Genomic DNA, 23,278 nt, shown 5'->3' on the forward strand with positions numbered 1-23,278 from the left:
AGGCCCGCGGACCGCAAAAAAAAAAAAAGAAAAAAAAAAGAAAAAGGAGAAGTAACAACTGACACTGCAGAAATACAAAGGATCATGAAAGATTACTACAAGCAACTACATGCCAATAAAATGGACAACCTGGAAGATATGGACAAATTCTTAGAAAAGCACAACCTTCTGAGACTGAACCAGGAAGAAATAGAAAATATGAACAGACCAATCACAAGCATTGAAATTGAAACTGTGATTAAAAATCTTCCAACAAACAAAAGCTCAGGACCAGATGGTTTCACAGGCGAATTCTATCAAACATTTAGAGAAGAGCTAACACCTATCCTTCTCAAACTCTTCCAAAATATAGCATAGGGAGGAACACTCCCAAACTCATTCTATGAGGCCACCATCACCCTGATACCAAAACCAAAGATGTCACAAAGAAAGAAAACTACAGACCAATATCACTGATGAACACAGATGCAAAACCCCTCAACAAATACTAGCAAACAGAATCCAACAGCACATTAAAAGGATCATACACGATGATCAAGTGGGGTTTATTCCAGGAATGCAAGGATTCTTCATTATACGCAAATCAATCAATGTGATACACCATATTAACAAATTGAGCAAATACCATATGATCATCTCAAGAGATGCAGAAAAAGCTTTTGACAAAATTCAACACCGATTTATAATAAAAACCCTCCAGTAAGTAGGCATAGAGGGAACTTACCTCAACATAATAAAGGCCATATATGACAAACCCACAGCCAACAGCGGCCTCAATGGTGAAAAACTGAAAGCATTTCCACGAAGATCAGGAACAAGACTTGGCTGCCCACTCTCACCATTATTATTCAACATTGTTTTGGAAGTTTTAGCCACAGCAATCAGAGAGAAACAGAAATAAAAGGAATCCAAATCAGAAAAGAAGTAAAGCTGTCACTGTCTGCAGATGACATGATACTATACATAGAGAATCCTAAAGATGCCACCAGAAAACTACTAGAGCTAATCAATGAATTTGGTAAAGTAGAAAAATTAATGCACAGAAATCTCTTGCACTCCTATACACTAATGATGAAAAATCTGAATGTGAAATTAAGGAAACATTCCCATTTACCACTACAACAAAAAGAATAAAATACCTAGGAATGAACCTACCTAAGGAGACAAAACACCTGTATGCAGAAAACTATGACACTGATGAAAAAAATTAAAGATGATACAAATAGATGGAGAGATATACCATGTTCTTGGATTGGAAGAATCAACATTGTGAAGATGACTCTATTATCCAAAGCAATCTACAGATTCAATGCAATCCCTATCAAACTATCACTGGCATTTTTCACAGAACTAGAACAAAAAATTTCACAATTTGTATGAAAACACAAAGGACCCGGAATAGACAAAGTGATCTTGAGAAAGAAAAACAGAGCTGGAGCAATCAGGTTCCCTGACTTCAGACTATACTACGAAGCTACAGTAATCAAGACAGTATGGTACTGGCACAAAAACAGAAAGACAGATCAATGGAACAGGATAGAAAGCCCAGAGATTAACCCACGCACATATGGTCACCTTATCTTTGATAAAGGAGGCAAGAATACATAATGGAGAAAAGACAGCCTCTTCAATAAGTGGTACTGGGAAAACTGGACAGGTACATGTAAAAATATGAAATTGGAACACTCCCTAACACCATACACAAAAATAAACTCAAAATGGATTAAAGACCTAAATATAAGGCCAGACACTATGAAACTCTTAGAGGAAAACACAGGCAGAACACTCTATGACATAAATCACAGCAGGATCCTTTTGGACCCACCTCCTAGAGACATGGAAATAAAAACAAAAATAAACATATGGGACCTAATGAAACTTAAAAGCTTTTGCATAGCAAAGAAAAGCATAAATAAGACAAAAAGACAACCCTCAGAATGGGAAAAAATATTTGCAAATGCAGCAACTGACAAAGGATGAATCTCCAAAATTTACAGGCAGCTCATGCACCTCTATATCAAGAAAACAAACATCCCAATCCAAAAATGAGCTGAAGACCTAAACAGAGATTTCTCCAAAGAAGATATACAGATTGCCAACAAACACATGAAAGAATGCTCAAAATCATTAATCATTAGAGAAATGCAAATCAAAATTACAATGAGATATCATCTCACACCAGTCTGAATGGCCATCATCAAAAAAGGCACAGACAATAAATGCTGGAGAGGGTGTGGAGAAAAGGGAACACTCTTGCACTGTTGGTGAGAATGTAAATTGATACAGCCACTATGGAGAACAGTATGGAGGTTCCTTAAAAAACTAAAAATAGAACTACCATACGACCCAGCAATCCCACTACTGGGCATATACCCTGAGAAAACCATAATTCAAAAAGAGTCTTGTACCACAATGTTCATTGCAGCTCTATTTACAATAGCCAGGACATGGAAGCAACCTAAGTGTCCATCGAGAGACAAATGGATAAAGAAGATGTGGCACATATATACAATGGAATATTACTCAGCCATAAAAAGAAACGAAACTGAGTTATTTGTAGTGAGGTGGATGGACCTAGAGTCTGTCATATAGAGTGAAGTAAGTCAGAAAGAGAAAAACAAATACCGTATGCTAACACATATATATGGAATCTAAGAAAAAAAAATGGTCATGAGAACCTAAGGGCAGGAAGGGAATAAAGATGTGACCTACTAGAGAATGGACTTGAGGACAAGGGGAGGGGAAGGGTAAGCTGGAATGAAGTGAGAGAGTGGCATGGTCATATATATACTACCAAATGTAAAACAGATAGCTAGTGGGAAGCAGCCGCATAGCACAGGGAGATCAGCTCAGTGCTTTGTGACCACCTAGAGGGGTGGGATAGGAAGGGTGCGAGGGAGATGCAAGAGGGAGGGGATATGGGGATATATGTATATGTATAGCTGATTCACTTCGTTATAAAGCAGAAACTAACACACCACTGTAGAACAATTACAGTCCAATAAAGAAGTTAAATAATAATAATTTAATAAAAGAGACATGCACCCCAGTGTTCATTGCAGCACTATTTACAATAGCCAGGACATGGAACCAACTTAAATGTCCATTGACAGATGAATGGATTACGAAGATGTGGCACATATATACAATGTAATATTACTCAGCCATAAAAAGAAACAAAATTAAGTTATTTGTAGTGAGGTGGATGGACCTAGAGTCTGTCATGCGGAGTGTGGTAAGTCAGAAAGAGAAAAATAAATACCATATGCTGACACATATATATGGAATCTAAGAAAAAAAATAGTTTCTGAAGAACCTAGGGGCAAGACAGGAATAAAGACGCAGACGTAGAGAATGGACTTGAGGACATGGGGAGGGGGGAAGGGTAAGCTGGGATGGAGTGAGAGGAGTGGCATTGACATATATACACTGCCAAATGTAAAACAGATAGCTAGTAGGAAGCAGCCGCATAGCACAAGGAGATCAGTTTGGTGCTTTGTGGCCACCTAGAGGGGTGGGATAGCGAGGGTGGGAGGGAGATGCAAGAGGGAGGGTATATGGGGATATACGTATATGTATATCTGATTCACTCTGTTTTACAGCAGAAACTAACACACCATTGTAAAGCAATTATACTCCAATAAAGATCTTTAAAAAAAAGAAAGAAAAAAAGTCAATAGGAGCCTATTAAGAATAATTTTATGCCAATAAATTAGATAAATGAAAAGCATACTTCCTTAAAAACTACTTATAAAAATGGACCCAAGATCAAAAAGAAAATATGAATAGCCCTGTATTTATTAAAGAAATTGAGTTTTTTATCAAACTTTCCCACAAAGAAAACTCCAAGTTCACATGGTTTCAGCAGTAAATTCTAGCAAATATTAAGTACACAGAGACTAAGATATGAAATCAGAATATCTACTTATTAACTTATAAGGAAAAATAATTATTACATGTAGTTCAATAGATACTAGATACTATCTATCTACAATGATATAGAAGAGATATGAGTACTGGGAGAGCTACTGGCCTCAAGTTCTCAAGGCTGTTCCAATTCTAACAGTTTAATTCTAACAGCCTACAGTATATAATGATAAAGACATTTCCTATCACTGTGGCATCAATCTATTCAAACAGGACCATGATGCAGTCTTTTATGCCTTTCCCCTCTGACTTTCAGAATAACTTTAGAAAACATACCTCAGCTCTGGGATCAAAACTGCTGGCTATACAGACTGTCCTTTAAGATTTAGCAGGTCTGCAAAAATTAGACTTGAAAGTCTTTCCTTTAACATACAATGACATTAATACTCTGGAATTTACTCCAGATGTATGATGTAGTTTGCTGAATGTGATCCAATTTTAACTCCTGGTATGCTCTTTTTGAAAAGGGAGAAAATAGATTTCAAAGCAAAGTAGATATTTAAGCTTAAAAAAATGAACTCATAAAAAGATCTACAGACTTTTTAAAACAAGCCAAAAACTAGACGTGGTGCTGGACAATTTATCTGAGAAAGCTGTTCTCTGGAGATTAAGTCAGAGAGTGTTTGAAGTGGCAACAGAAATGGTTCAGCATCACTTACGAATGGTCTTATTTTTTGTTTAAAAGGATTCCTTCTGGAAATGCCTCAGGCAATGCAGCTTAAAAGACACTTTAAATCCAGGTGTGCAGAACACTAGATCTGGGGATATAGATGATATATTAAGCCAAGGCCTTAATAATGCTAAACTTTTGTGATCTTTGTTAATAAAATGATTCCTAACTTAGAGAAGCAATCTGATCTGAAGTTTGATAGCAATAGGAATATCTTCCTTATCACCTTGCTTTTTTAAAAACAAGCCTTGATTTTTCTGATTACCAAAGGAATACTGTTCATGAATGAAGAAGAGATATGGGAACATATGTATATGTTTAACTGATTCACTTTGTTATAAAGCAGAAACTAACACACCATTGTAAAGCAATTATACTCCAATAAAGATGTTGAAAAAAAAAGAAATACAAAAGAGCAAAATAAAGCAAATAAAAATGACAATCCAACCACACAGCAATAACTACTACTAACATTTGGAATCACACAGCTTTGTGATCTTTTCATGTAACATATTGAGTTTATTTCACCATATCAATGTTCTCTGACAACATGCTTTTTCATGGCTATAAAGCAGTGCATTCATTGCATACATACAACATAACTAATTTAACCAAGTATTAGGAAAGTATTGGGACATTTAGGTTGTTTTCAATTTTTTAAATTATTTAAAAAATGCTGTCATAAACATCCTTGTGTAACACTCGGTATACACTCTTCATGTGTTACTTTCATTGCACAGATTCTTCTAAGTCCCACTTCTAAGAGTGTAGACATTTATAAATATATATTGCCAGTTCTCCTCCTGACAAGTAAAATATATCCACAAATCCTTTTATTATAATTCTAAAATCCAAAAAGCTCTGAAATCAAAAGTACTTTTTAAAAACTTTTGGCACCAAAAGTTATCTGACAGCAAAACCTGACCTGAAGTGAGGCTATTTATAGTCTTTATTTATCCCACGTAAGCATTTGATTATGGGATGCTGCCCTAGACCCCACTGGGAATGTTATGTAACATATAATATAAGCACCGTATTACCATTCTTTAGTATTTAAAGATGCCATTTATTGTCACTTGGCTTCTCCTCCCCATCCCCTTTTTATGAGAAATCAGTCATCATTCTTATTATTGTCTTTTCTTTGGCTGCTTTTAAGATTTCCTCTTTATCTTTGGTTTTGGCAGTTTGACCAAGATGTGTCTGAATGTGGTTTTCTTTGTACTTATGCCACTAGCAGTTTGCTGAGTTTTTGGACATACGGGTTAATGTTTTTCACCAAATGTGGGAAATTTTCAGTCCCCCCCTCCACTTCTCTCTCTCTCCTCACCAGTGATACATACGTTAGGACTTCTTGATATCATTTCACAGGTTACTGAGAGCTCTCTTCACTTATTTTCAACCCTTTTAGTCTCTGTGCTTCTATTAGGATTATTTCTATTGAACTCTCTCCAAATTTACAGATAACATTTGTCTCAGTGTTAAAAATGCTGTTGATATCTAATGAAATTTTCATCTTATTTTTTTAACTCTAGAATTTACATTTGGTTTTATTTTATTTTAGTTTCCATTTATCTGCTGAGATTTCCCTATGTATCCAATCATTCTGCTGATCTTTGTCCTCTAAATCCTTTAACTTATTTATAATTTCTATTTTGAAGTCCTTGACTCCCAATTCCAATATCTAGGTCATCCATAGATCTGCTTCTATTGATGTTTTTCTCTTGATTTTAGGTTATATTTTCCTTCTTCCTACTGATCTTATAATAGCTTGGCCTTTGGCTTTGTTAGAAAGGATTTATTTTACTTTTGCCCTTAGTCTTAGGGTGGCGCTTAGGCATAAGGCATGGTCCTTTTGCAGTTTCAATACAAAACCTGAGATGTTTATCAATCCCTCAAATTTGGCAGGGCTTGCACTCAAATTCAGCACTATGCACTTGCTGATATCTCTGCTCAGTGCTTTAGTCCTCCTGATGCTACTTTCTGCATGGTTTCTTGAAGCACTGTTTGTGTATGTGCAACTTAGAAACCTGTAAAAAGAATTTAGGGCTCCCTCCTCCCTGGCTCCCTTCCTTCTGAGATGGCCTCTCAATTTACAACTGCTTTGGTAGTCTTGAACTCTGTTTCTTCATCCAATAAGAATACTACTATAAGCTCTTTTCCCCCAGTTCTCCAAGACAAACTGAAATGTGTGATAAAGGGAAAAAAACCTCATTAAATGTAGAGCTCCTCTAGTTTGCTTCCCTTATTTCAAGGTTTGTGTTCTCTAAGGTTTCTGCCTGCTTCTGGTTGCTCTCTAAACAATACTTTGTCTATATAATTGTTACTGGCAGAAGGGTTGTCCAATACAGGCTGCCCTGCCCTTATTGGAATTGGAACTCTGTATTAAGTTTCTTCAAATACTTTTTCTGTCCTATCCCTTCCCTTACTTCTTGCAGAACTCCAATTACATGTATATCTTGATAGTTGAAGTTGTTCTGTAGTTCATAGTCATTCATTTCTTTTCAGTGTGTGTTTGATTTGGGATAGTTTCTATTGCTATACAGTCAAGTTCACTAATCTTTTCTTCTGCAATGTCCTTATGCTGTTAATCCCATCTACTGTGTTCTTCATCTCATACACTGTAGGTTTAATCTCTAGATGTTTGGTTGGCTCTTATGTTCAATCCTTCCTCTAGCTTCTTGAACATATGCAATATAATTATAATTGTTTTAATGTTCTTATCTACTAATCCTTTCATATGTGCCATTTCTGGGTCTGTTTCAATGGATTGGTTTTTTTAATTCATAAGTTAATTTTAATATATCCTTTCTTATAACTTGTGAGTAGAAGACACAAAAACAGAAACTGAAAAAAATTAAATGAATGGCATTGTGTGCTAGTGTGAAAAATCTGGGATTTAGTCAAAGTGATTTTTTTTAACGGCTGCTTTAAAAATATTTATTTATTTATTTAAATATCTTTATTGGAGTATAATTGCTTTACAATGGTGTGTTAGTTTCTGCTTTATAACAAAGTGAATCAGCTATACATATACATATATCCCCATATCTCTTCCCTCCTGCGTCTCCCTCCCTCGCACCATACCTATCCCACCCCTCTAGGTGGTCACAAAGCACCGAGCTGATCTCCCTGTGCTATGCGGCTGCTTCCCACTAGCTATCTACTTTACATTTGGTAGTGTGTATATGTCCATGCCACTCTCTCACTTTGTCCCAGCTTACCCTTCCCCCTCCCCGTGTCCTCAAGTCTATTTTCTAGTAGGTCTGCACAGATCTACATACTGTTTTCACCATGCCTCAATGAGACACTAAAAAAGATTTATGTTTTCATCCTGGTGGAAAGGAAGGGATAGAGGGAGAGAGGGGAGAGTTAATTACTTTCTCAAGCTCATGTAGTAAGGCAGAGGTCAGTTCTAGAGCCCAAGCCCTGTGACATCCTATGTTCTTTCTTCATGAGAATACTCATTACTTAATTAATAAGATTTATCTAATGCTCTTATTAGTTTACACTGTCATTCTCTGCCATTAACTTCAGCTAATATTCCAATCTATAGCACAGTTGTATGTACATAGTAGATACATTCCCTAGTAGGAGCTTCTTTCTTTTGGTTGTAGAGCACAAAGGGAAGGCGGGGGATTTTTTTTTTTAAGACTATTTTTTTAAGAGCAGTTTTAGGTTCATAGCAAAATTGAGAGGAAGGTACAGAGATACTTCACATGTGGTATGCTTCACAGATGTACAGCTTCCCCTATTATCAACATCTCCCACCAGAGTGGTGCATTTGTTATAACTGATGACAAATTATGTTGACACATCATTATCACCCAAAGTCCATAGTTTACATTAGGGTTCACCCTTGGCATTGCACATTCTATGGATTTGGACAAAGGCATAATGACTTATATCCATCATTATATCAATAGTATCATACAGAATATTTTCACCACACTAAAAAATCCTCTGTTCTGTTTCTTCATCCTTCCCCCCGACCACCCCTGGCAACCAATGATCTTTTTACTGTCTCCATAACTTGCCTGTTCCAAAATGTCAGGTAATCGATTTTTTTCTCCTTTTTATGACCTGTATGTTCCTGCTTTCTTGCATGCCTTGTAGTATTTGATCAAATGCCAGGCACTGTGAATTCTACTGTGTTCGGTTAGATGTTCCTGTAATCCTTAACATAATCTTGAACTTTGTTCTGGGATGTTGTTAAAATACATACAAATAATTTGATCTCTTTAGATTTTGCTGTTAAGTTTTGTTGCGTGGGATCAAAACAGCAGCTAGTCTAGGGTTAACTCTTCCCGCAATATTGAGGTCAAACCCTTACTTAGTACTCTCAGTGCTGCCCTGTGAATTATGACATTTTCCAGCTTGCAGTATTCCTGGCTATATATGAATTTGGGGCACTGCTACCTCTAATACTTTTGGGTGCTCCTTTTTCTGGCCTTGAGTCATTTACTCACAAACATGAGTGGGTCAGTATTCAACTCAAGGTTGCCTTCTGCAGATCTCTGGAGCCCTCTCTCTGTGTGGCTCTCTCCTGTGAACTCTAGCCCTTGTTTTCCCTGGACTCCCTGCTCTGTCCAAAATCAGAGATACTGATGAGCTCTGTCTTGGTTCTCCCGCCCTGTGCAGTGGCTTGGAAACTTTCCTCAAGCAGTACTTTAGTACATCATTTGTTTATTGTCTCTCAAGGGTTATTCTCCTTCACGGCTTGAGGTCCAATGTCTTGAGAACCATTCTTTTATATATTTTGTCCATTTCTCCCCCAAAAGACTCTTAGTGAAATGGAAGTCCCTGTAGGTATACCTTTCTTTTTTTTTCTTTAAATTTATTTTTTATACAGCACATTCTTATTAGTTATCTATTTTATACATATTAGTGTATATATGTCAATCCCAATCTCCCAATTCATCCCACCATGACCCACACCCGATTTCCCCCATTGGTGTCCATACATTTGTTTTCTACATCTGTGTCTCTATTTCTACCTTGCAAACCGGTTCATCTGTACCATTTCCCTAGATTCCACATATATACGTTAATATACGATATTTTTTGTTCTCCTTCTGACTTACTTCACTCTATGTGACAGTCTCTAGGTCCATCCACATCTCTACAAATGACCCAACTTTGTTCCTTTTTATGGCTAATATTCCATTGTATATATGGACCACATCTTCTTTATCCATTCATCTGTCGATGGGCATGTAGGTTGCTTCTATGACCTGGCTATTGTAAATAGTGCTGCAATGAACATTGGGGTGCATGTGTCTTTTTGAATTATGGTTTTCTCTGGGTATATGCCCAGTAGTGGGATTGCTGGCTCATATGGTAATTCTATTCTTAGTTTTTTAAGGAACCATACTGTTCTCCACACGGGCTGTATCAATTTACATTCCCGCCAACAGTGCAAGAGGGTTCCCTTTTCTCCACACCCTCTCCAGCATTTGTTTTAATTTATTTATTTTTGGCTGCATTGGGTCTTCGTTGCTGTGTGCAGGCTTTCTCTACTTGTGGCAAGCGGGGGCTACTCTTCACTGCGGCACGTGGGCTTCTTGTTGAGGTGGCTTCTCTTGTTGCGGAGCATGGGCTCTAGGTGCGTGGGCTCAGGAGTTGCGACGCTCGGGCTTAGTTGCTCCGCAGTATGTGGATCTTCCCAGACCAGGGATCGAACCCGTGTCCCCTGCATTGGCAGGCGTATTCTTAACCACTGCGCCACCAGGGAAGTCCTCCAGCATTTGTTGTTTGTAGATTCTCTGATGATGCCCATTCTAACCAGTGTGAGGTGATACCTCATTGTACTTTTGATTTGTCTAATAATTAATGATGTTGAGCAGCTTTTCATATGCCTCTTGGCCATCTGTATGTCTTCTTTGGAGAAATGTCTATTTAGGTCTTCTGCCCATTTTTGGACTGGGTTTTTTTTTTTTTAATATTGAGCTGCATGAGCTGTTTATATATTTTGGAGATTAATCCTTTGCCCATTGATTCGTTTGCAAATATTTTCTCCCATTCTGAGGGTTGTCTTTTAGTCTTGTCTATAGCTTCCTTTGCTGTGCAAAAGCTTTTAAGTTTCATTAGGTCCCATTTGTTTATTTTTGTTTTTATTTCCATTTCTCTAGAAGGTGGGTCAAAAAAGATCTTGCTGTGATTTATGTCAGAGTGTCCTTCCTATGTTTTCTTCTAAGAGTTTTATAGTGTGTGGTCTTACATTTAGGTCTTTAATCCATTTTGAGTTTATTTTTGTATATGGTGTTAGGGAGTGCTCTAATTTCATTCTTTTACATGTAGCTGTCCAGTCTTCCCAGCACCACTTATTGAAGAGACTGTTTTTTCTCCATTGTATATCCTTGCCTCCTTTGTGATTGATTAGTTGACCATATAGGCTCAGTAGTTGTGGCACAATGGCTTAGTTGCTCCGCAGCATGTGGGATCTTCCCAGACCAGGGCTGGAACTTGTGTCCCCTGCATTGACAGGCAGATTCTTAACCACTGTGCCACCAGTGAAGTCCCTGCATTAGTATTTTTAATGTATGCCAGTTTAATATGTATTTTTAAAACTTTGCCAGTTTAATAAGTTTTTTTAAATGGCATTAAAATGCTATTTTAACTGGTATTTCTTTGATCACTGGTGAAGTTCAACGTTTTTTCACATTTTATTGGACAACAAAACTTTTTTATGCCCTTCGCCCATATTTCCAGCAAAGCTTTAGTTCTACGCAGAGACTGGAAACACTTTCTCGGTACTATTGTCTTCCTTCGGTCCCTTGGACACAAGCATTTTCTGGATCAAAGGGAAGTGACCAAATTTATAGAATCTTAAGAATCTGATTGTTATGCTGGTCTGGCAAAGAGGTGAAGACTTGGACAGTAATAGAGGTGTGGCTGTCTATCCATTTTCCACAGTCACAATCAATTGATGGTATGAATTCCCTTGTTTTAAATCCTTTTTATTCTTACTTTAAGAATATAAACTAAACTCTTCACCAGAGTCTTACATTCTAATAAGGATCTGGCCCTGCCTATCTCTTAAACCTTATTCCTTGCTATGTTCCTCTTTAGTCACTATGTTCCAGACTGATCTTTTTTCAGTTCCTTGAACAAGTCATTTCCCTCCTCAGTTCCTCTGTGCTTGCTGTTCTCTTTTGCTTGGAATGTTCTTCCCAGGTCTGGTAGCGTCTTATTTTCGTCTCTGCAGATAGATATCCCCTGACCACCCAATAAAAAGTAGGTTTCCCTTCTGTTATTCTTCCTATAACATTCTATTCTTTCCCCTCATAGCACTCACATACCTATCACAATTTGAAATTATATGTTTGATAGTTTGTTTACTTAATTACTGTCTAGCTCTCTTACTAGATGGTAAGCTACATGATGTTAGGAACTATTTTTTTGTTGTTGTTCACCAGTGTATACTTGGTACCAAGACTAGTGTTTGGTCCAAAGTAGGCATATATTATATATTGGCTGAAGTAATGAATCACTTAATACTAGGGTATAATAACAAGATTATTGGAAAATGGGCAATAATCTCCTCAAACAGATTCATTTATATTAGGATTATTTATCACCTCTCTGCACTTCCGAGACATATTAATCTTCATTTAATTTGTAAGTTTAATTTAGAAGATACTCTTTTGAGAAATGCTGCTATCACCAAAAATGGAAATCTCATTTTTTAGCATTTAATTTGAATCTAACATATTTATAACAGGGAGCTAATACTCTTTAAAAATGGACAAATGAAAACAGGGCATTAATACCAGTGTTTCTATTTCATTAAATGGCATGTAAAACAAATCTCCAATTTATAGTGGGAATCCAAAATCAATAAGCAATGCTTAATGGTTAATAGGAAATTATGACCAGTGAGCATAAATGTCATTTACTGAATAATTTCTTCAAAGCTGTAAATACTTCCTTCTGACTTTATTTGTAAATTTATCCCAAAAGACAAAACATTTTCTTAGACAATTCTAAAAACCAAGAAATAAAACCAACTCCAAGTACCAGGGAAAATATCAGGTTATTTCTTTTAATTCTCTCCTTTTGTGATTATTAAAGGATGAGTAGGCAGCTATATGTTTACTTCCAATCCCCTTCTTCTTCAGATGTTTACCTCTTACTGAAAAAACAAAAAACTCTGATACTGGACTAATGTACCTGGCTTTTTATTGATAAGTGATGATATATCCAATTCTGAAAAGATATCAAGCAATACATAATAAGGCTTTCTAATAAGTCTCCAAATGCTCTTGGTTTTTGAAGTTTTAAAAGGAATAAAGACTGGAATGTTTCTGGCACATAATGTGTTATGTGTTAGCTTATTACTATCTCTCAAGCACTCTAAACTCTGTTAATAATATACTAATGTTAAAACTAAAATCTAGTAAATCTTCAATTATACTTCTTTGAATTTATATCAAGTTGCTGTTGACCAAGAATTATTATTTTTTAAATGAATAGCAAGTTAATTTTTTCTAATGCTAATCAGTGCCAATTAAGATAGTTATTTGCTACTATAAATTTAATAAAAGAATAATCTAAGATAAAATTACTCCTATTCTATTCTATTCTATTGGAATAACATTTGTTGAGAAAATATAATAGCATGATGAGAACTTCAGTTGAAATTAGTTTCTCAAATGTATTTTATCTGTGAGTAATATATACCAAAAGCAAAACAGAAAATCAGACTTTCAAGGTCTACTCTTTGGACCTATATTTCAGATTGAGCTACTGCAAACCTGAGGTGGAGGGGGAATGGAGATAAGGAAAGAAAGAAAGAAATTTGAGTTATTTATTTTCATTTGCTTTCAAAGAATAAAATGCTTATTTCAAAGGAAAGCAGGCTTTCTGGGGGAATAACTCCAATCATGTCTGTGCAGACCTGTTGGGAGGCAATTGATGTGTCACATTTTTGTTTTTCACCAGTTGTGAAAAACAGAAATGAGATTAAGAGAGGCAAGAAGAAAGACTTTACCCACCAAACCACAGTTTTGAGGGTAACTGTTGCATCCTGTTAAGTCAGAGTCAGTAATTGAAGAAGTAAAAGTCAATCATCTCAAGTCCTGGAAAAGGATGAAATAAAAAGCTATTTGACAGAAGGATCACATTACAAGGGCAGTGAAAAGCTTCAAATGTATTCAGTATCTACTGAGAGTAGGAAGCAACAGGTGGAAGCTGACCAGCAACCTCAGCTTCATTTTGAAGTCACTGGGACACATACCTCTGCTTCTCTCCATGCACTGGCTTAGAACTTAATAACCAAGGGTGATAGATTTTCAAAGGAAATTAAAAGAGCAAAGTAGAACTTTCATGAAATTAAGTTTGATAAAAACCATCATATATAGAATTAGTATTTTCATTTTAAATTCTCTTACAATTAAAAATGTGAATGGCTCATACAATGGTAAGAAATCTTAAGTTAGCACAGCCGACATAGTATAGATATATTTTAAAAATCAGCTTTGTCAGGTTTCAATAAAGCCAGAATGCTAAAAATGGAACAGATTGGAGGCAGGAAAACTGAGGGTGATGACAGTTCTAAAAACTTGAATTCAAATACTGGCCCTCCCTCTCTTAGCTACATACAGTTCCTTCAGCTAAACTTGTTGTGAAGATTAGCATAAACACATCTAAAGCATGTATTTGATAAATTTCATTTTCTCTTTCCTTGCATTACCAACCCACTAGATCTTTTTACAATATCTTAGCTAGAAAAACAAAGGAGACAGACAGCTAGAGGAAAATTTAAGAAATCCAAGATAGTTCTCATTCTATTTTGCTTCATTAATTAGGAAGCATCAAACAGAGATTTTCAAGAGGATCTGATCAGTAATCTCACTTGGGTTTTCCTAAAGAATGAAAAGGTTGAGTCGCCTCTCCTGCCCTGCAGAATGGGATAGCTTCAGAAATAAAGTTGTCTTTGACATATAGATCCAATTTCAAAATAATTTCCCTTTTCTCGATGCTCTGAGAGCAGGCAGGAAGGCAGTCAATGAAACAGATTACTGTCTTTCTTGTGTGAGGTGTGGGGACGTGGGAACACGGCAACTAATGTAGTATAAATGTCTTCAAAATTCAACACCCTTTCATGGAAAAAATCCTGAACAAAATATGGAATAAAAGGAAACTTCCTAAACATGATATAAAGATTACACACAAAAAGCCTACAGTTAACATTATACTTAATAATGAAAAACTGAATACTTTCTCCCTACGATCAGTAACAAGACAAGGATGTCTATTCTTACCATTCCTATTCAACGCTGTACTGGAGGCCAATGCAACAAGGTGAGAAAAAGAAATAAAAGGTATAAAATTGGAAGGGAAGAAATAAAACAGTCATTATTTGCATTTGATATGATTGTCTATGTATAAAATACCAAAGAATCTACAAAAAAGTACTGGTACTAGTAAGTAAGCTTAGTAAGGTGCACTGGTCACTAGATAAAAGATCAACATGCAAAAATAAATTGTATTTTTATATTCTAGGAATGAACAATTAGAAACTGAAATATAAAACAGGGACTTCCCTCATGGTCCAATGGTTAAGAATCTGCCTTCCAATACAGGGGACGTGGGTTCGATCCCTGGTCAGGGAACTAAGATTCCACATGCCGTGGGGCAATTAAGCTCGCGCACCGCAACTACTGAGCCCACGTGCTCTAGAGCCCATGCACCACAACTAGAGAGTCTGAGCACCGCAACTACTGAGCCTGCACACTCTGGAGCCCGTGTGACACAACAAAGGGCCCACACGCCTCAACAAAAGATCCCGCATGCTGCAATGGTGATCCCATGTGCCACAACTAAGACCTGATGCAGCCAAATTAAAAAAAAAAGAAATATAAAACAGTAAAATATATAATAGCATCAAAAGTCATCAAATACTTAGAAATGAATCTTACAAAACTACCACAAGATTTATATGCCAGAAACTATAAAACACTGATGAAATGAATCAAAGAAGATTTAAATAAAGTAGGAGCTATACCATGTTAATGGATTGGACTCAATATCACTAAGATGTCAACCCTCCCCAGTTGATCTAGATATTCAACACAATCCCAATAAAATCCAAGAATGAGGTTTTTTTTGTAGAAATTGACAGGCTGATTTTTAAATTTATATGGAAAAGTAGAATAGCCAAATGTTAGAAAGAAGAACAAACTTTGAGGACTCACTACCTGATATCCAGATTTACTATAAAGACACAGTATTGGAGCAAGGATAGATACATAGATCAATGCAACAGAATAGAAAGTCTAGAAATAGACCCGCATATACATGGTCAATTGATTTTTGACTAAGGTACAAAGGCAATTCAATGGATAGCCATATGCAAAAGAAAGAACCTCAATCCTTATCTCACATGCTATTAAAAATTAACTCCAAATGGATCAGTAGTTGCCAGGGATTGGAGGGTGTAGGAAAGGGCTGACTACAAAGAGCTATGGGGGACTTTTGAGGGAGGTGATGATACTGCTCTATGTCTTGACTGTAAAGGTGGTTGCCAAAACTTGCAGAAAGTGAATTTTACTGTTTATAAATTATGTATTAAAATACATAATTGCATATAAAATTGTGTTTTTTAAAAAAAGGAAAAAAGTCTATTTTAGCCTCTGAGGACTATCTAGGAAGAAAGAAAAACATCTAATTGGTAATATCCAGGCAATAATACACATGTAATCACAAGTTATTTATCAACAGGATGTAACTGAAACAGAAAAAACACTTAAGTGCCCCAAGATGTAAAGCCTTAAGTATCTGCATAAATAAGATTCCCCCATCTGCATTTGAATTCAGCTTGGAAAGATTCTAGAAATCACAGGACCTGTTTTTTCTTTCCTAAATGCAAGCAAGGAAGCATTCTGGATGACTAATAAAATTTTCAATCCAGAAACATATTGAACATCTTTACCTGTATGTCCTGCAGACAGCTCTAACTCCAAAAATGAATTCTTTGTCTTATTCCCAAATATGTTCTTTGTTCATTTTTTCCACCTCAGTAAATGGTACCACCATCCATTTGAGTTTAAACAAGAAATCTGGGTGTTATCTTTGACTCCTCCCTGTCTTGTCTCCCCCACCAACCAATTTATTTATCACCGAGTCCTGATAATTCTACCTCTCAAATATAGGATCTCTGCTGTAAAGCAGAAAAGAGTACAGAACTAGAACTTGAGCATAATTGAATCTAGAAGGTGAAAGACAGTGGTATGAGATGAAGTTAGTGAGGTAGGCAGGGACCATATTAATTATTTTGATTTTTGTACTCATCTCAGACACATCTCAAATATGTACTCTTTTCTCCATCCCAACTTCCACCATCCTAGTACAAGTTACCATTCCTTTCCTCAAAATTATTTCAATATTCTTGGTCTCCCTACATCCATTATTGTTTCCCTTTCAATTCATTTTTTGCACTGCAGTTCTTTTAAAAGTACTATTCTGAAAAAAAAAATACTATTTTGATCATATCATATCATTCCTTCTTTAAAGCCCTTCAATGTCTTCCTGTTTCTTTACCACAAACATAAAAATAATTAATATGGTCCCTGTTTACCTACTAATTTCATTTAATACCATTTTTTCACCCTTTAGATCCAATCATACTCAATGCCTAGTTCCAGCAGAGACGCTTTGTTTGTTCTATATATTGTTCCCTGACTGGAATACTCCTCCTCCTGCCTACCCTTGCACTTAAACTTTATCTTCTTTTTTTTCCTTCAGAGGCAGCTAACATGGCATTTTGAGGAAGTCTTCCATGACCTCTCATGTCTAGATTAGGTCTACTCATCATCTGCTCTTACGGCACAGTTCATCTGTAAGTACTTGTGGTATAATAAAAAATGTTATTTGGTCTTTGTCCCTGGTTCCTGTCTTGTAGTTCCTAAAACTCTTGGACTCTCCTGAGTGAAAAGAGTGCCTTTTGAATGCTAATGAGATGACTGGTACCTGGGGACCCCTAGATAGTTTCAGGACGGCAGCTGGTCACCAGAAAGATCAAGCCATGACTAGAGGGTTAGAACTTTCAGTTCTCCCCTCCCTGTCCTTCCCCCAATCCCATGTATGGGGAGGAAAGAGGGGCTAGATATTGAGTCTAATCACTAACAGCCAGTGATTTAATCAATCATGGCTATGTAATGGAACTTCCAATAAAAAACCCTAAATGCTGAGGTTCAAGGAACTTCTGAATTGGTGAGCACACTGATATACTGGGAAGATGGTATGCCAAGAGAGGGCACTGAAGCTTCGGGCACCCTCTTCCCCCCATGCCTTGCCCTATGCACTTCTTTCATATGGCTATTCCTGAGTTGTATCCTTTATAATAAATGGGTAAACGTAAAGTACGTTCCTAAGTTCTATGAGTTGTTCTGGTGAATTATCAAACCTGGGGGCGTGGGTCATGGGGGCCCGTAAATTTGTAAGTCAGATAGAAGAGCATGTAATCTGGGCACCCCATTTGTAACTGTTGTCTGAAGTGAGGACAGTCTTATGGGAATGAACCTTTAAACCTGTGGAGTCTGATGCTAATTCCTGGTGGTTAGTGTCAGAATTTAATTGCATTATTGGACATCCAGTTGGTATCCAAAGAACTGACAGAATTGGTGTCAGAACTGATGATGGAAAAGACACCAACTATTCAGTGTCAGAAAGAACTTAAGCACACTTTCTGAAAATCTGTTTATAATTTCATTGGTCATAAACTCTAAAAGACAAATGTCCTGTCTATAATTGTATCCCCAGCACTTAGCACAGTGCCTGGCACACAGTTCTATTATCTATTGGATGAATATATAAACTAATGCCTATCACTGGAGTGTAGAAATTCTGTCAACTGTTACCTAGGAGAAGCTAGGTCAGGTTTTTTTTCCCTGGGTCTGATTTTGACTTAACACTGAAAGCTGATAAAACAAAGAGAAAAAAGCAACAGGTCCAACTTTTCACTATGTGATGTTAAGGTCAACTACAGGATAGGGTGGCACAGAGGAAGGACCAGGAAACAGCAAATTAAGTAAATGTGCTGAGGCCTATAGGACCTGAAAAAAAATGAGGCCAGGCCTAAAAGACATTAAGAAAAGACGATCTGCATCTTGCCATGAAAACAAGTCTTACCTGTGATGGGGTTATTCTTCCCTTTTTAACTTCGGATGAATTTTCACTCAACTTTCCTACTTTGTTAATTGAGCTGCATTTGTAGCACGTCCATCTTGTTTGCCCCTCAATTTCTATGGTGCACTCCTTGCTTTGCAGACAGAATGAGTGATACAAATGGCCACAGCTGCAAAATGAAGGCAACCAATTGACACTTTTCATTATCATAAAATCATAAACCTAAGTTGTGTTAGAGTGTATTTAAAAGTGATAAATATTTCCAGTAAGCTGAAATGCACTGATGGGGTATAGGTTAAGAAACAAGGAAGGGGATTTACTTGTTGCTGTCCTCTCTTTTTTAAAATCCAGACTCACGTATTTGCGCACTTAAGTTATGAGCATGAACAGCATCACAGTTCTGATTACAAACCACCAGGGGATGAGTTGAACTTCCGTTAATTTCTCAAACTATGAAACATTTTTAGACAGTTTGAAAAAAAGTCAATTGGGGAAAATCATAATTATATAAGTAATTTGATAATAACATGAGTGGTCTGCCTCATCAAATTCAAGAGTCATGATTTGATTAATAAGCATTTAAAAAATGTCAGTGTTACAGGAAATTCTAACATTATTCCTATGAAGAAATTCCCTACTGAATACACTAAATTACCAAATAAGCCTTCCAGAAATGAGTGTTGAGTATAATTCTAAGTCATCTTCACTGATTCCTCCTCATTTCTCCAACCTGAAATCTTGGACCACCTCAGACATCAATCCTTTTCTCTTCGATAGTCTTTATAATCTTCCTTTTCTCTATCCTCCCCCACATATATATATAACCATCCATCCATCCATCCTTTCTCTTCTGTAGTCTTTCTCTTCTATACTCTTCTTTCTACAGCCATCCTTGCTCCTTTAGTGATTACTTCCAGTTCCACAGCTTTAAAATACCACCTCCAAGCTGGTGACTGCCACACTTATACCTTCAGCCCAGACTTCTCTCCTCAACCTCATCTACCTGTCTCAAGACCTCTACTATGGATGTTTACTAGGCATCTTAAATTTAACATGCCCCAAATTCTTGATTTCCACCCCACTCCACCCCCACTGCACGCTCTCATCCAACCTTCCACATCTAAATAATGGCAACTACACTCTTCTAGTTTCTCAAGCCAAAAACTATTCTTTCTTTCACACCTCATATACAAACTATAAACAGATCTTATCAGCTATACCTTCAGAATATAACCAGAATCCCACCACTGCTTACTTCATTACAATCATCTTGGGCCATCTCTCACTTGGATTACTGCAATAGCTTAACTGGTCATACTATTTTCACCCTTGGCTTTCTACAGTCTATTCTCACAACGGCAGTCAAAGTGATCCTTAAGCCAGAGGTCAGATCATGTCAACGCTATCCTCAAAAACATCCAATGGCTTTTCATCTCAGAGCAAAAATTTAACTCTTTATAATGACCCAGTTCCTACATGATTTAGCCGCTGAAGTCATCTCTTATATTTTCCCTTCACTCTGCTCAGGCAACACTAGCCTGCTCCCTTCACTACCCATCAAGTATGCCTAGCATCTGCATCATGGTTTCTGCACTTGATGATCCTCTGTCTGGGGCACTCTCTCCCGATATTGCATGGCCACTTCCTTTAGGTCTCTACTCAAATGTTACTTAAACTTCCCTAATAACTCTTTATAAATTAGTAGCTCCCAACGTTCTCTCTCCTCTATACGATGTTTTATTTTATTCATGGTAATTATTACCTTTTTATTAATTAATTTTTAAATTGTCTGTCCATAATCACCTTAACAGTGTTGCTTTCCCTGACCACTCTTCATAAAATATCTTCCCCCACAAAGGCTATATATCTCACTTAACATGTTTTATTTTTTTCCGTGTTAGTCACCATCTGGCATTTTACTTGTCTGTTTGCCTCTTTCACTAGAGTGTAAACTCCGTAAAAGCAGAACCTTTGTTTTGTTCATGTGGTACCCTACCCCCTTGAACAGTACCGGCATATAGTAGGTGCTCAATAAATACTTGTTGAATGAATGGGCTGTTTGTGTGATGAAAACTACTTCCTCTTCCAACCACCAAATCTACCAATCTTCCTGTATCTGTAATAACAGAAGCCAACACTTATATAGTGCTTACTATATGTCAGCATGGTTACAAGTATCTTATGTAAATTATCTCATTTAATCTTCACGAAACCCTATCAAGTAGGTATCCCAATTTACAGATGAAGAAACTAAGGTGTAAAGAGATGAAATAACTTGTCAAAGTCTCATAGCTAGTAGTGGCAGAGTCAGGATTTGAACTCAAGATTTAAAGTCTGGCTCCAGAGTCCATCTTATATTGCCTCTATCCATATATTCTGGATGAGCTGTCTCCTCCTGAGATCAAACTTTCCATTTTTGCACTAAACTTCCTTTCTCTTTGTACTGTGGCTTTAAATATCATTTACATGCTGATGATTTCTAAATTTATATCTCCAGGACATGTCTCTGACTAGAATAACTGTCTACCTGACATTCCTACTTGAATGTTTAAAGGGCATCTCAAACCTAACATCTCCAAGACAAGACTCTTGATTTCCCCAGCTCCTCATGCCTGTTCCTTCTCATCTTAGAGGATGGTACCACATTCATCCAGTAGCTCAGGCCGAAGATGTTTTTCCCTCTCACTTCACATCTAATACATCACCAAGTTAACACTTCCCTTAAAATATATTCTGAACCTTCACTCCTACCTCTCTCATTCTGCTCAAATGTCACTTCCTTAGACATGTTTTTCCTCATTATAGTGTCTTAAAATAGTACTCTCACCCTGAATGCTTCTTCTTTCCATCCCCTTACCCTGTGTTTTATTTCTCTCCATAGCTCTTATTACTCTGTATTTATTTACCGCCTGACCACCCTAACACCCTTTCCTCCTGACTCCCATGCAGAATGTAAGGTCTATAAGGGCAGGAACTTTGCCTTGTTTTGTTCACTGGCAGAACGATTGACTGGGGCTGTGTGTCCACGTGTATTTCTGCCTGGCAATACCATACACGCACATACACCATATGTGTCACATTTCCTTCCCTTTCTTACCTAAAGACAATAATTTCATCAGCCATTTCTTGGCGTCTCTTGTACTGCTGCAAACAAATAGAGCAGTAATCCTGCTTGGGATTCAGTCCTCTGGTGACTGAAGCTCTCAGGTTACACAATGACCAATGGAGATCTTGGTTTAGAAGGCTAGTCGTTGTTTCCAGCAGGGTCTATGAAAGACCAAAATAAAAAATAAGCCAAATAAGAAATTGTTCATAAAGTGAAAGAGACAGAGGAGATGAGTGGAAAATAGCACTTGTTTCATTTTCAACCACAATTGAATTGGAATATACTATAAAGGCATAAAACTGATCAAATAAACATCAAAACACCCCAAACTTAAGTGGTTAACTTTAATGTGCAGGGTATTGATAAGTGCATACATCAAGATTCTCAAAATAATTATTAAAAGGCTCTCACCAGTTACTACTGAGAAATGTGTGCTCTGCCATTCTGTGGATTAATTCAGTACTGACGGCTTTCAGATGACTAGATAAACCCAAATCTACTTATTTATTACATTTATATAATGAGTTCTCTCTGAATGGCTCAAAGTTGTGTTGTAACAAATAATAAAAAAAAAAATCCCTGATTTTTAAATAGAAACTGCATCCATGGCGATATTTCACAGTAACCTCTCACTGGAAAAGCTAATGGCCATTACTCAGTTCTCATCTCCCTTGGGCAGAGAGATCACTGTTTCCTGATCAGCACTTTCAAGCCATTTGAATCTACTCAAGACTGTGACATCTGTCATTAAGTCACATAAAGTTATTTCACAGCTATCACATCAAGTCATTTTAAGGCTCTCTGTGTTTATAAACTATTGTTTACTTACTTCAGTGTGCAGCTGGGTTCTTTTCTGTCAGTCCCAAAGGGGAAGATATACTGCCCATCCTCCTTGCTACACAGCCTGGTCCTTTAACTTTATCTATAACACAGAACTTTCAGTTCTAATGGTCTGTTTTAATTCTTTCCAATCAACCCCATCTTTTCCTCCTCTTCCAAAGTTCACAAAAAATTTCTGTCTTGCACTCAGCTTTCCTTCTGCCGCCATGGAGTCTGTGCCTGAAGGGGGATCAGCTTCCTTGGGCTATGCTTATTTAGCAAAACTGCAATTCTTATAACATCCTAAGAAAAGCTCTATCACCCAAATTTTTCTTTTTCTTCTACTGAAAAAGCAGACAGTGTATCTAACATGCCTAAGTGGCACTTTTCCTAGGTGGCTTCATGAGTCACTTTGAAGTACATGAAGAAAAACATCTGTATACCAAGCTGGCTCTTACTGAGAATTAAAGCTATAGGCAGTTTTGGGTTAAGGAAAGACTAATGACCATTTTTGGTTAGTGGCAATTATTTGTTTCAGAATGTTTAAAAGAACACTAATTTATTTTGCAATTTTTCCATACTCATGCTTCCTTTTCAATGAGTTATAGCTTTGCATTTCATTATTTTCC

The 23,278-nt window shown here is 36.9% G+C and overlaps 1 protein-coding gene across 5 annotated transcripts in view; it reads right to left on the reverse strand.

Annotated features, from left to right (window-relative positions):
- The window catches only part of VPS8 (VPS8 subunit of CORVET complex), a 391,603-nt gene that overhangs the window by 62,721 nt on the left and 305,604 nt on the right, over positions 1-23,278 (reverse strand). For all 5 annotated transcript variants that reach the window (XM_060298321.2, XM_060298320.1, XM_030861612.2 and 2 more), the window contains 2 exons: positions 21,822-21,991; positions 18,728-18,893 (listed from right to left, as the gene is read on the reverse strand). In XM_060298321.2, the coding sequence (XP_060154304.1) occupies positions 18,728-18,893; positions 21,822-21,991 (336 nt within the window). The remainder of the gene's footprint in view (positions 1-18,727; positions 18,894-21,821; positions 21,992-23,278) is intronic.

Source organism: Globicephala melas, chromosome 4 (assembly GCF_963455315.2).
Source record: "Globicephala melas chromosome 4, mGloMel1.2, whole genome shotgun sequence".
Lineage (NCBI taxonomy): Eukaryota > Metazoa > Chordata > Mammalia > Artiodactyla > Delphinidae > Globicephala > Globicephala melas.